This window comes from Aegilops tauschii, chromosome 5 (genome assembly GCF_002575655.3).
Source record: "Aegilops tauschii subsp. strangulata cultivar AL8/78 chromosome 5, Aet v6.0, whole genome shotgun sequence".
NCBI classification, from domain to species: Eukaryota; Viridiplantae; Streptophyta; class Magnoliopsida; order Poales; family Poaceae; genus Aegilops; species Aegilops tauschii.
This window is the reverse complement of record NC_053039.3, coordinates 437,764,117-437,778,934: the sequence shown is the minus strand read 5'-3', so window position 1 is coordinate 437,778,934 and position 14,818 is coordinate 437,764,117. Positions and strand designations below refer to the sequence as shown.

At 43.1% G+C, this 14,818-nt stretch overlaps 1 protein-coding gene and 1 pseudogene across 3 annotated transcripts; both read right to left on the bottom strand.

The window, feature by feature from the left end:
* Positions 1-461: 461 nt before the first annotated feature.
* LOC109740724 (protein DETOXIFICATION 40-like) lies at positions 462-7,410 on the bottom strand (annotated as a pseudogene).
* On the bottom strand, positions 3,750-13,499 carry LOC109740691 (F-box/kelch-repeat protein At3g23880). 3 transcript variants are annotated; one of them, XM_020299742.4, is made up of 4 exons: positions 13,351-13,499; positions 8,550-13,258; positions 5,278-8,395; positions 3,750-5,198 (listed from the first exon to the last, which is right to left on the bottom strand). In XM_020299742.4, the coding sequence occupies exon 2, from the start codon at positions 13,247-13,249 to the stop codon at positions 11,978-11,980; it is 1,272 nt and encodes a 423-aa protein (XP_020155331.1). In that variant the 5' UTR covers positions 13,250-13,258; positions 13,351-13,499; the 3' UTR covers positions 3,750-5,198; positions 5,278-8,395; positions 8,550-11,977. The 3 variants fall into 3 exon arrangements, with proteins under 3 accessions (XP_020155331.1, XP_045085033.1, XP_045085032.1); XM_045229098.2 differs by having other exon boundaries at positions 5,278-7,870; XM_045229097.2 differs by having other exon boundaries at positions 5,278-13,258.
* Positions 13,500-14,818: the final 1,319 nt, after the last annotated feature.

Genomic DNA, 14,818 nt, shown 5'->3' with positions numbered 1-14,818 from the left:
ACCTGCATCAATCCATTAGTTATTTAATAAGATAGAATTTATTTCCTACATGAGTTGCATTATTACATTGTAGCTTTACTATCTTGTTGGGCCTCGAAGTGCGTTTGTATGTAGGATATTGTCTTCGCCTTTCTCCCTTTTTGGTAGTAGTTTTGTGTTTCTAATACTCACATTATTTGATCTGGCAAACAAGAACTAATTGAGATGATAAGGACTTGCAAGACGTCCCTTGCCAGCTCCATACTTCCCATGGTTCAATAAATCTAGGGTCTCTAGGGAAAAAAGCCATAGTACTACAAGGATCGAATCCGGCTTGAGGTAACCAATAGACTGATAGAAAGAAGATCCTATGCCTGCATGAATTAATACTGCATTCATCATGACAACAACATATTGACTAATTTAACTCATAACAAAACATCCATCGGAAGAATTGCATAGATAATCATAATCATGTTCAACACCTATCTTGACATTGAAGCACAAATGAAATAGGTGACAACATAGATACTACTGTAAACACATAGCCAAGGGGTGAACTACAGGACCTCGCCGAGAAGGAGCTTGGTGGTGATCTTGATGACAAATACAATGAGTCCCCCTCTGATAGGGTGTCAGCAATTTATCTTCTGGTTTCCTCTCTGTCTCGCGGTCATCCCTCTGACAACGTATTTTACACATTTCGGGGAGATCGACTTGCTAATGAACCCCGTCTCTGTTGATCATGTAGACAAGTCAACCATAGGATGTTTGTCATTCTTGTCCTGCCAGTAGAGGTGTATTGTCTTCCCACCTCTGCAATCTTTTCATAGCATCAGCCACCTACAATCATATGAGAAGGTAATATGTTTCTCTTAGTTAACTAGGTAACTATCTACAGTGCTAGATGATAATGGCATGCCCTTGACAAGGAACATAATGTGAGTATGCCGTGTTAGTATTCTGGGGATGTTTAACTTTGCAGTGTGTAATTTAATCATTAATTTTCTCTTAATGTTGGTCCAGATTTGTATCCATTCATTGTGGCCTTGTAGGTCGTGATGTCTATTACGATCGAGGCGAATCCCATGTTTACCTCTTTATTCCAGTCTGTCCTCAAGGTAACCCACACTAGGATCACAGTCTGCATCAATGTACCTCCAATCATACCACTCCATATGCCCTACATTTTGTGTCATCCACTTTGTTATAAGTAAGAAATGCATGATTGATCAAGCTAAAGTTATCTAGAACCATGCACAGGTGCCTTACCACTGCACCGAGGTCGAAGTAGAAGCCAAGGAGGAAGCCAAGGGGGATGCCCACGGCATAGTAGCAGCCGATGTTGACATAGGCGACAAACGCTTGCCAACCACAGCCCACGGCTACCCCTGCTTATGTCATCTACATCATTGTGTGCCCACAATAAATGAATCAAAATCTTTGGTTGATTTTGTCTAAAGCTGAGAGCTCTTTAGCTTAAAGCTGAAGGCTGACAAAAGGCTTATGTTCTGTGTCTAAGGGCCTGTTTGGAATAGTAGTAAATTTCATGAGGCCACCGGTGTTTAGCTTAAGTGAGGACAAAATACTAATACAAAGTTGAGTCATCTATTTTAGAACGGAGGGAGTAGTAAATTACCGGTGAGCATGCAAAAAATGCAACCCCCAAACAGCCACACACATTAGACCATTTCTTTTTCTGTTCTAGTATACCTGATAGCACCGGTTGGATGCCATTGAGGATTATGGTGAGTGCCAGGAGTGGGGTCAGCTTGGACACGGCCACTGCCACATTTTCGCCGCCGGTGTAAATGTAGCTGATGTAGTCATTGAAGAGCGGGATGACTACCGAGATTATAACTGATAGGACGAACGACAACATCGTCACCACCACGACTGATAACACCGCTGATTTGGGGTTGCCCGCACCAAGCTCATTGCTCACCCTGACACTGCATTGCTCGTTAAACATGTAAGAATCTAGTTTATTTTACCTGCTGCAAACTGATGCAAATGAAAACTTCAGAAGTGGCAACTTTACCTGGTTCATGAGCACCCATTGTGAAATGGTCATACTACAAACACACATAAACACAACAGAATTCAGGCAGCATTTATCATCATCTGAACAAAAGAGGCAATCAAGAAGTTTCACCAAAATCAGTTACCAAACAGCGAGCGATGCGAGAGCCAGTTCGGGGTCCTTGAGGAGGCCGGCAATGAGCACGAGTATCTGGAAGTACCATGTCTCGAGGCAGAGCATGACAGCAGAGGCAAGGGACAGCTTTAAAAATTCAGGCAGACCGGAGAATGCCTGCAGGGAGAATCCAGTCCACCTAAAAATTGCTAAATCAATGTCAGGCAGACCGGTTGAAAGGTGTTTGATGCATTGTGTTGAGGTGTTCTTGTCGGGAGTCTCTTGGTGTAGTAACAATGTCGGGGTTCGTGGATGTTGTGTATTCGAAGAGTCTGGCCGGAGTCGCATGTGCGGTTGTGGGGTTTATTACCATGTGAGTAGTTAGTCTGTGCTTTGTCTGTATTGGTTTTTGCCCGGTTTTCCGTAAATTAACTGGGCAATTCTCTTCTTCTTAATTAATCGATGAGGCAAAACTTTTGCCTCCGTTTCGGAAAAAAAAATTGCTAAATCAACTGCTCCTCCAGGTGACGATGTAGATGAACTGCCCAATGACAATGATCCACCAGCTGACGCTGAGCATGAGCGAGGCGCCCAGAAGCCCCAGCCCAAACTTGTAGACGACGAGGTAGCTGAGGACGAGGTGGACGGCAAGCGTGGCCGTGGAGATGTAGGCACTGGGCGCCATGATGCTCTGCGCCTGCAAGAATTTCTGGATCGGGAAGTTGGCGCCCTGCGGGATGAGGCCGCACATGTAGATGGCCGCGGCGCCGGCGATCTGGAGGATGGGGATGGAGCGGGAGAACATGTAGAGAACGGTGATCGAGACTGCCCGCACAGCATCTCCACCGCGCTCCCCATGCCGAGCTGCAAACCGTTGCAGAGTTATCAAGGAGTGTTCTGTTGCCACAAAAGGGTGTGCGTCCGTGGTCACCAGCGTGTGTGTGTGTGTGTCCGGACGTCGGTGCGTGGCCGCGGTCGTGTTCAGTCCGAGTCGAGCCGGTTTGTGGCCAGGCTTGCCATCGTCATGCATGACTACAAAATAGCTTAGCTTATTTCTTTGCCGCAGAAGTGCTCCTCGGCATCCTCTGCATTTTACATGGAAGCAATGAAGAAGAGAGCCTGTAAATCACCATAGCCAGAGATTACCTGAACCACTTTTCAATTATTCACTCGGTATGAGCCGCCCACAGAAGACAGTGTCCTGGGTTCCCAAGCTAAGAGTAGTGAAAAGATCCATCACGAGTTCGCAAAAATTTTGTCCGTTCAAAACTTGAGCGGGCTACAAGCACAAAATACAGTAAAAAGAAATGGTGACAAATGAAAGCAGCCACAGCCCACAAGGCGGAAGAAAAACAGAGAAACAAAAAATGTAACTCAGTGACACCAATGTACACCAGGTAGCATTGAACATTCGAGGAGAACATAAATGTGCTAGCAAATGATTATCTGTTCCAAGAAAGCAACAAATTATGCATCCTGTACCGAACCCATATGTTGCACTGGGAGCAGCATCTTGTAGTTTGAAACAGCACATTCAAAAGCTTGTTTGTTACAAACTGACCATAAGTTATGTATCATTGACCAAACTCCTGAAATTGCCATACAGCATGGAACGAACAAAAAACTGCAAACCTTCTCATGCAAAATGTATTGGAGATTAACATAATATACTTTGAAGGCACAAAGGTACTTTTTCAAAGATGCATGCATCAGTACATTATCTCACTAATTGTTCACATTTAGAACATAAGGTGAACAGCCAGTACGAATGTACGATGTATCATTCACCTCATCAGTGACAGCTACGCTATAAACTCAGCACGCTTCCTGTGTAAATGCCAATTGATCTGGGATCTCTCAGTTCTAGTTCATCAGCATAAGTGTCATTTCTTGGATCATAACTTTGCAAGAATCCCTCTCCTTCCTTTCCACCAGTTAATAGACCTTCTAGGCCATCCATCCCACTGAAGAAAATTCTCCCATCATCTAACATGAGAAAAGGATACCAAAAAAGCCTAGCAACATGTGAAGGCAAGCTGTATTTCTTGACCCAGATACCTTTCTCAAAATCTGTCAAAAACCACAAGTCCATAGATACCTTATGAATATTATGAACCACAACTAAGCAGCCGTTCAACTCAGCCAATGATAACTGGAGCTCAAGCTGTGAGTAACTGTATTTCTTGTTCTCTTGCACAAACCTCTTCACCTGTTCTGGACCAGGTAGAACACCCCACTCCTCCTTCTCGAGGTTGAACGAAGCTATGCTACCAGGCTCAATGGCTATAACCCCGGTTTCAAAGTATGTGTAGTGAAAATCCATCAAGAAGTAGACCACCTCATCGACGACCACGCATCTCATCTGGAGACCGGTACAGATACGGGACGGCGGGTCCTGCTTTCTCCTCCAGCTTCCATGGTTGGTGTCATCAAAGGTGATAACCTCACATACCTGCCGGTCACGAATGCTACAGATGCGGAGCGCCTTGTACTCTCTGGTAGAGGAGACCTTCCCAAAAGCGCACCACTCCACATGGCAGCCCCATTTTCTTCCCTGTACCTCCAGCTCATGCTCCAATTCCTTTGAGTGGCCCATCGGTAAGTCGAGAGTAGCTCCAGTGACCGGGTTCAGCACCCAGAAGGTCCTAGAGTACACATTCCAGTGGAAACACACGAGGTCTAGCCGGCTGCGCACAACACGGATGCTATCATGCTCGTCCTTGCTTGAGATCCGGCGAACGGCATCACCCGACTGGTTCACCATCACAATCTCATACCCAGTGACTGGAATCCGCCTCACGACGTTGCCCGACAGATCCGAAATCGCAACGCCGTTGACCTCACTGTCGTCGCGGTAGGCAATGGCGAGGAGCGGGGCCGCCGTGCGGTGTCGGGACATGTGAGCCGCGACGAAGGGCGGGTCGGAGGTGAGGGCGCGCCATGCGGGGCAGACGGCGCGGAGGCGGCAGAGCTCCTTGGCCGGGATGCGGAGGAGTACCTCGTACAGCGCGTCCTCGGGCAGGTCGCCGGAGAAGGAGGCGGCGGGGCGCGGCCGCGGCTCCGAAGACGACATCGCCGTCGGCTGTGGTAAGCAGATGCCGTAGGTGAGCAATCGACGGTGGATTAAGATTGGCTTTGTGCCGAGGATGAGTTGGCCTTACCGAGAGCGCCGGCGGTGAGCAGCCGGGCGGCCGGGCGGCGCCGTAGGGCGGAGGAGAAAGCGGCCGACGGTCAGTCAGTGGTCAAGGGTTTGGGGGAATTGGGACTCTCCCGAAGTACCAATCAGTTGGGCTGGACAAAATGGACCTCTCGCTTTCTCATTGACACAAGAATTCTTATCGGGTGCTCGGCCTGTGTGTGGAATAAACACCCACGCGGGGCTGCGTGGGGTGCGGCCCAATTGTCCCGCTGCGTCCGTAGTTCCCCTAGCTCGGGTAACCGTTTTATTTTCCAGAAGATTTGAAAAATTCGTGAAATTCAAACAACCTAATTTGTTACAAAATGTTTGTGAATTAAAAAAAATCTCGAATTTATAAAACCTTCATGAATTTGAAAAAATGTTAATGAACTGAAATTATGTACATGGATTTGAAATTTTTTCTTGAATTTGAAAAAAGTTCACGATATTGAAAAATGTTCAGAATTTTATGAATATTCCAGAATATAAAAGATATAATGAATTTAAAAAATATAATGATTTTTGAAAATGATCACAGATTTTAAAAACTCGTTGATTTGAAAAAATGTTCTGAATTTAAACCAGAAAATAAAAATACAGGACAAGAAAGGGAAAAGGAAACCAGTAAAACCAGAATAAAACCAATGTATACATGGCCTGGCTTGCTATCTCCCGTGTGGACGGAGCCTGGGGGCGGCGGGGCCTGGGGGCGGCTTCGAAGACGACATCTATGTGGTAAATAGATGCCGCGGGTGAGCAAGCGAGGGCGCCAAATCGACGGTGGGTTGAGATGGGGCTGTGCGCCGAGGAGGGGTTGGCCTTACCGAGAGCGCTGGCGGTGAGCAGCCGGGCGTCCGTCGTAGAGGAGCGGAGGAGAAAGCGGCCGGCGGTAGTCACTGGACAGTGGTCGAGGGGTTGGGGAATTGTACGGGGTTCAGGCTTCAAGTGGTAATTAAGGTCCACGAGTGGGCTGGTCTAAAATGGGCCTCAGGCTTCAGGTGGATAATTAAGGCCTACGATGAATTGTATTCCTGTACTGGTTTTATTTACCTTAAAAAACTGATTCTCAAAAAAAACCCTTAAACAACTCATTTTATTTACCGAAGATTTTTTTGAGAGAACAAAGATTTTTTGCTTTTTTAGACGGCGAAGATTTTTTTGCTGAAATTGGTGCATGTTACGTTCTCCTTGCTGCAGAGAAACTTTGAAAAAGAACATTGTTCGGAGCCGATTTATTTTTTGCCGAGAGCTCCTCGAATGTCATTTCGCCCGGAAAATTTACACGCTCCTGGCACACTCAAGCGTCTTCGATTCAGGTTATTTAAAAATATTTTTTACGAATTTATTGTTCATTGGGTACAGATGAGTCTGGGCTCTGACGCAAATTACCGCCAAAAATAGTACTAGTTCATGTTCATTGCGAGGAACTTTCCTCGGGTTTTGGATCGACATGCTAAGAATACGGGGTTAAGGTGTTAATAATTTTCCTTTTCTACATCCATACCACAAAGTATTATGGAATATAAAGAATAAAAGACATTTTGTGACTTTCGAGTTAGCATTGACGTTGTTGTCACAAGATCAGATGTGTGACCGTTCTGTATTCATCATGCAATTTGTATGAGCCTCAAGCCTACACATACCAGGTCAAGAACTTTTGTTTGACTGGGTTATGCTAGATAAACATATGTTGCAGCTCTGCATGATTGGGAAGTAGAAGTAACTAATGAGCTTCAGGTAAGCCATCGATTAGCTGTTCATTGACATTTACCTTTTTTACATGCAATTGACCTTGTACCAAGCATTATACGTTTGATTGGCATCAATTGACTACAACCTACTACCTCCATTCCTAGCCTACCAAGAGGTCTTATACAGTATTTAGGAATGGAGATAGTACATGGGATCCAATAAGATGCAAGGATTTTGAGCCTCCATTCAGCGGGAGGCCACCAATTCTCACCCATGAATCAGCCAGTGTTTCTATTTCGGAGAATGTGTTTGCAGATGCATGATTAAACAAGTTTGTGGGAAAACTGAGTGATGATATTTTAGATATTAAGAGCTTGATCAGAGTCACTGAAAGAAGTATAGTAAGCAAGAGCTCCTTTGGATGTCAAAAGGTAAACTTATGTGAGAAGTGCATTCCACGTGCATGGTTACTCTGCATTTTAGTATAACAAAAGCAACTAACCAGTTCTTTAGAAATTTTCTGAGTTTCTTCAGTATATATGTCCCGACTTCATCACCAAAAGAAAAGCGTCTAGTTATCAGATGTGTGTGTTTTCATTTGGTTTAGGTCTTTTTTTTTTGTCCAACCAGTTTTTAACATGTGTATTTCTGTAATTTCAATCCGTGGTCAGTCTGAAAAAAACGTCTGTTTTAATACCAGATTCAGGTCCAAATTCTACCTCCCCTCTTGGATCAAGTGTATGATTGCATTCATCAAAAAGAAAATAAACAGAGTGAGAAAAGAATGTAAAGCCTGCATGTCTTACCTTATTCATTCAACATATAGTAGGAAGAAAAAAGGATGTGAGGGCAGTGAAACACTGAAGAAATGATATAATGATCTCCTGCAGAAAAACACTTTTAAAAATGAGAACATACCTCTTATTAACAGAAAAATGAAGGAAGAAACCCTACTATATTGTGTAATAGCAAAACACAAAAAATAAGCAGATTTTTACCACACATTTCTTGTGTTTCTAACCGCACAAAAAAAACACATAAAGATTCAGGCAACAATTTACATCTGGTTGATAACACAGAGAAAGCACACACATAATTCTTGAAACCATGGAGTTAGATATATGGAAAATCACATAGAGGACTGAGTGCCCACTACTACTGCAACCACACCCCTTATTGCACAATCAAATTCGTGCTTAGATGGTGTTGAAGACAACCAGCATATTCAGTTCATTCAGAGTGTTATTCCAAATGTTGATTAGAATCGCCGTGCCAACTCCTAAGTCGTTTTCCTCCATGAAATCTTCCCACCCCTCCTTGTTGAAGAAGATACGACCAGCAACGATGTGTAGTCCAGCCATGCCTTCCTCAGGGGTTGTCACGCTGGAAACTACCTTGAAAAGCAATTTCTGGTTTTTCTCGTCCATCAGAAAATGGAAAGACAAAGAAAATAAGATTGTGTGCAGTCACCACCATGCAAAAAAGTCTTTCAGGAGCAAAACAATACAAGAGGAAAAAGGAAAAGGAAACTAAAAATAAAAACACGGGAATCAGAAAACATACCATCACGTGGTCGACAACGCTAGTCTTTGTCAGACATGCACAAAATGGGATCCCAACGAATCCATCAGTCGCCAGCAGGGTTTGGAAACGATTTGCATACTTGTTTGCAGTCAACCTGATGCCTTGGGTAAACACAGTAGCCGCAATTGCTAGCTCAACATGGTTGGGCGATGGCGTAACGATGCAAAGCTGCAACTTTGGCAATGATCCATCCAGTACAAAATGGACCAAATCATCCTCACTGAGATTGTTCAGTCTGATGAAGGCGACCCTCACATTCCTTAAAGAGCACGCGGTCGCCAGTTGTGCTGTTGAATTTGGCCCTTGAGTGGCACGGGACAAACTGCATAAAAAAAGCAAGTAAAAATTAAAAAGGAAGAACAAAAAAATTTGGCTCTCCTCATGCATGTTAAACTAATGAGTAACGAAGATAGACATATAAACTTAGAAATGAAAAGTAAGCTATTGAGCATAAGGAATATATAAACCTAAACAAGACCGCTAAGTTTTTAGTAATGAAGAACGAAGCTAAGGACAAGTTCAAAAGTATTTTTCAGTTTTTAGCAAAAAATTCTGTAACCTTTCCTGATCAGTTCAAGTTTTCAGACCTAAATATAAACTTAAAAATGAAAAGTAAGATAATCAATGAAGACCGATAGACTAAAGGTTGGAACACTGATAAATAAGTAAGCTTCCTAGACTGATAGACTGAGGTAAACAACTGACTCGTGTAATAAAATGAAGACTAAAAAATAGAATGACAAAACTTTCTAGGCCACATGTCCTTTTCTCCATCAAAGGTGTGTCAATAGTGTCATTCTGATCGTGACTAGGCAAAGGCAAAATGAGGAAAGAGAGACTGAAGAATAATTTAAAAAGAAACACAGAAAACTAACAACCGACCTTAGTTTGCAAAAAAGAATGACAAGATAAAAGGATCACAGAAAATTACTGAAATATGAATTAGACTTAAAAACAAACTGAATTAATATTGACTGAAGAAAATAAGTTTTCAGAATGATACACTGAAGAGTGATGCAAACATAAGGACTGAAGAGTGATTAATGAAATAAAAATAAAAATAGAAACTAAGGAAATAAATGGAAATGCTTAACTGAACGGGACTGATAAGTCACATAGAACATGACTGAAAACTTAGGCTATATCTAAAAATTGGAGACTGGAAAATGAAAACTGAGGACCTGATACTAAGAACTAAACCTAGAATGAGAAGTGACAAAGACTATGAACAAACTAATGGCTGATAACTGAAGACTCATGACTGATACGACGAGCACACCGTACTTGCTCCGCTGCGTTGGCTGGTCGTTCTTCTATATGTAGTACTAGTAACTTTATGAACTAAAAAATGAATACTGAAAAGTGCTAGAAAATATAAAAACTATTGAATGAACTGAAAAAGTGGAAGACTAAACATTCACTGAACTGCAATACACATTGAATCATATTAACTTACACCAAATTTTGTTTATATGGCGTCCAAAATGAAGATAAAAATATTTGATAACTGCACATTCACTTGACTGAATTAGACACATTGAATCCTATTAACTTACAACTAATTTTGTTTATTGACAGCCTAAATGAAGAAATAGATTGATGGACTGAGCATAATACTTGGTGCTATCTACATGAAAAAACATTAAATTACCTAGGTGATAATGAAGTATTCAGCAGAAGCATCCTGAGAACAAAATAACAAATGGCATGCTGCTGAACATAGCTAGTACATTCAACGGCTGAGTCCCCAAAAAACTACCGACAAGATCCACTATCCCACATGCTAATGAAGAGCATGTACATTGCACAAAATAGACACTGGACTGACAGAAATGGCAGCAAAAACACCACCACTTTCGACCCAATAAATCACATGCTGACACAGTCCCTCCCCTTAGCTAAAGCGATGAGCAATAACTCATTTTCCATCACTGACCAAATCTCTCTCATGTAAAATTCAAAACAAATCATTCATATGCAACTCTGTGGTAGACACACAGCAGGCACAGAACTGAAACTGTCCAAAAAAAGCAAACACTTGAGACAGACAGATTTGGTTCACCCCCCTCGCCGTGGTCGCTGGGTTGGGCTGGCTGACTACCTATTTCTCCCTCATCGCCATTGAATCAAAGAAGAGAAAGGGGACTGACGAGCATATCTCTCTCCCTCTCTCTCTGCACCTCGCCCCAATACCGACGCACACACACAAGCGACAGAAAAATGAGTCACACCGGGGCGCTGAGATCTGTACATGATCGGATGGCCAAAAAACGGCCTGAAGCAAAATAGAAAACAGACGGCCAAAAAATAGAAAAGGTGAAAGAAAATAGACAACATGTTCTAAAAGGCATCCACATAAGTGCAGATCTGAAAAATGAAAGAGTCTCCCACAGTCACAAGACCAAAATACACAAAATCCGCAGATCTGAAGAAATTTCATCGATGCATGCATCAGAACATTTTCTCACTAATTGTTCACATACATACAACATAAGGTGACCAGCCAGTACGATGCATTATTCATTAATGACAGCTACTCTATAAACTCAGCAGGCTTCCTGTGTAAACGCCAATGGATTTGGATTCTTTCAGTTTTAGTGCATAGTATAAGTGCCATTTCTTGGATCATAACTTTGCAGAAATCCCTCTCCATGCTCTCCAGCACTAAATAAACCTTGTCCATAATCCAACCAAGTGAAGAAAATTCTCCCATCATCTAACATCAGAAAAGGATTGCCAAACCCAGCAACATGTGAAGGCATGTTGTATTTCTTAACCCAGATACCTTTCTCAAAATCTGTCAAAAACCACAAGTCCATAGATACCATATAAATATTTATGAACCATAACTAAGCGGCCGTTCAACTCAGCCAATGATAACTGGAGTTCAAGTTCTAAGTAACCGGAAATGTCATTCTCTTGCACGAACCTCTGCACCTAGCAAATCATTATCTTTTCCAAGAAAGGAACAAACTATGCATTCATGTACTCGTATGTTGCATTAGGAGCAGCATATTATATTTTGAAAGACCACATTAAAAGCTTGTTTATTACAAACTGACCATAGCTATCTAGCGACTCATCGACCAAACTCCTGCAATTGCCATACAAAATGAAACGGACCTGGAAATCTTCTCATGCAAAATGCATCAGAAATTAACATAATACTAGCAGTAAGGAGCCCAAGATACCAAAGGAGGGGCAAGAAGAAGGCCAGGGGAACCACCACATTTGTCCCTGCATGCTTTCGAGGGGTTGATTAATTTGTGAATACTTTGAAGGCACAAAGGTACATTTTCATCGATGCATGCATCAGAACATTCTCTCACTAATTGTTCACATATACTCCACAACATAAGGTGACCAGCCAGTTTGATGCATTATTCACCTCATTAATGATAGCTACTCTACAAACTCAGCAGGCTTCCTGTGTAAACACCAATAGATTTGGACTCTTTCAGTTTTAGTGCCTCATCAGAAGTGTCATTTGTTGGATAATAACTTTGCAGAAATCCCTCTCCATGCTCTCCAGCACTAAAGAAACCTTGTCCATAATCCAACCGATTGAAGAAAATTCTCCCATCATCTAACATAAGAAAAGGATTGCCAAACCTAGCAACATGTGAAGGCATGCTGTATTTCTTACACCAGGTACCTTTCTCAAAATCTGTCAAAAACCACAAGTCCATAGATACCTTATGAATATTATGAACCATAACTAAGCAGCCGTTCAACTCAGCCAATGATAACTGGAGTTCAAGTTCTGAGTAACCAGAAATGTCATTCTCTTGTACAAACCCCTGCACCTGTTCTGGACCATGCAGAACACCCCACTCCTCCGTTTCGAGGTTGAACGAAGCTACACTACCAGGTTCAATGGTCATAACTCCAGTTTCACAATAAGTGGAGCAAAAGTCCAGTAAGAAGTACACCACCCCATCGACGACCACACATTTCAATGATCTCATCTTGAGACTGGCAAAGATGTGGGCCGATGGAGGGTCCTGCTTTCTCCATCTTCCATGGTTGGTGGCATCAAAGGTGATAACCTCACATACCTTCCGATCACCAATGTCAGAAACGCGGAGCGCCTTGTACTCTCTGGTAGAGGAGACCTGCCCAAAAGCACACCACTCGACTCCGCAGCACCATTCCTTTATCCCCTCTACCTCTAGCTCATGTGCCAATTCCTCCGAGAAGCCCATCGGCAAGGTGATGGTATCTCCGGTGGCCGGGTTCAGCACCCAGAAGTCTCCAGAGCAGAACCTCCAGTTGAAACAGACAAGGTCAAGCCGCGTGCGCGCAACACGGATGGTATCGTCCTTGCTTGACATCCGCCCACCGGCAACCCCTGACAACCCGTCCACCAGAACAATTTCATACCCGGCGCTTGGTATCCGCTTCACCACATTGCCGGACAAATCCGAAATCTCAACGCCGTTGACCCCACTGTCGTCGCGGTAGCCCATGGCGAGGAGCGGGGGCGCCGTGCGGTGTCGGGACATGTGCGCCACGACGAAGAGCGGGTCGGAGGTGAGGGCGCGCCAGGAGGGGCAGACGGCGCGGAGGCGGCAGAGCTCCTTGGCCGGGATGCGGAGGAGGACCTCGTACAGCGCGTCCTCGGGCAGGTCGCCGGAGAAGAAGGCGGCGGGGCGCGGCCGCGGCTCCGAAGACGACATCGCCGTCGGCTGTGGTAAGCAGATGCCGTCGGTGAGCAATCGAGGGCGCCAAATCGGCGATAGATTCAGATGGGGCTGTGCCGAGGAGGATTTGGCCTTACCGAGAGCGCTGGCGGTGAGCAGCCGGGCGGCCGGGCGATCGCCGTAGAGGAGAAGGGCGGAGAGGAAAGGGGCCGGCGGCGGGTCAGTGGCCACCGCAGTGGTCGAGGGTTCTTTGGGGAATTAGGGGACTCTCCCGAAGTACCAATCAGTTGGGCCGGACAAAATGGGCCTTTGACTTCTTGTTGAAATTAGTCCATGTTGCTTTCTCTTTGCTCGGCGTGTGTGGAATAGAGGGCAGCAAAATTGCCTCGCTGTGTACCCCTCGAAAATTTTGCCTAGCTGCGTCCATATTTTCCCTCTATCGGGTAACCATTTATTTTATTTCAGACTTGCAAAATTCGTGAAAAATAAAAAAAACAGTTTTTTACAGATATTTGTGAATTTTAAAAACTTCTCAATACCTTCATGAATTTGATTTTTTTTTCATAATTTAAAATAATGTAGATGGATTTAAAATTTGTTCTCGAAATTGAAAGAAAAGTTCATGGCTTTGAAAAATGTTCAGGAATTTAAAATATTCAATAATGTAAAAATGATGGCTAATTTTAAAATATTCATGGGTTTTATAAAATTATCACTAATTTGGAAAACTCATTGCTTTGAAAAAATGCTCATGAATTTAAGCCATTTTTATATAAAAACGTACGTGAGCTAAAATGGAAAAAAGAAAAGAAACTGGAAAAGGAGAGGAAAAATAAAAAAAAAGGTAAGACCAACAAAGAAATATACAGAACAAGAAAGGAAAAAAGAAAAATATGTGGAACCTTCCAAGGTTCCAAAACCAGAATAAAACCACACTGTATACATCAGCCGGCTCGCTATCTCCTGCGCGGACAATTTGTACGAGTAAACAATAGTATTCCCCGCAATGAGCATGGAACGGAATTTTCCTACTACCAAGCTTCGGCTTTTCTCAGACAAAGGAAAATATACTAATATTGAAAATATACCAATTGCACTCGACCTGTGCACCGATACAACAGCAATAACAAGCTTTGAGAATGCATACAGCCACATTATTGAAAGAAGTGAAAAAACCTATATCGTAATTCGCCTTTTGTAATAGCTATTATGAAACAAGCAAAGCTGATGCATCATTACTGTTATTTCAATCTTTTTCTTTTTACCTGCATGGATTGGTTCACATTCTGTTTTTTTTTGTCTAATATTGCTATATTTTCCTTGAGAAAATATCTCAAAAAATAGTACTCCCTCCGTCCCAAAATAAGTGACTCGACTTTGTACTAGCTTTAGAATAAGTGACTCGACTTTGTACTAGCTTACTAAAGCTAGTACAAAGTCGAGTCACTTATTTTGGAACGGAGGGAGTAGTACATAGCAAGGAACTTCCCCCTGGGTTTTGGATCAACATTCTAAGATTACAGAGTAACAGTATTAATAATTTTACTTCTATACACCCATACCCAAAAGTATGATGGAATATTATGAATGTGGAGACACTAGGTG

Coding starts and splice junctions, on each gene's coding strand:
- LOC109740691 (XM_045229097.2), bottom strand. CDS start 13,249: ATGTCGTCTTCGGAGCCGCGGCCGCGCCCCGCCGCCTTCTTCTCCGGC.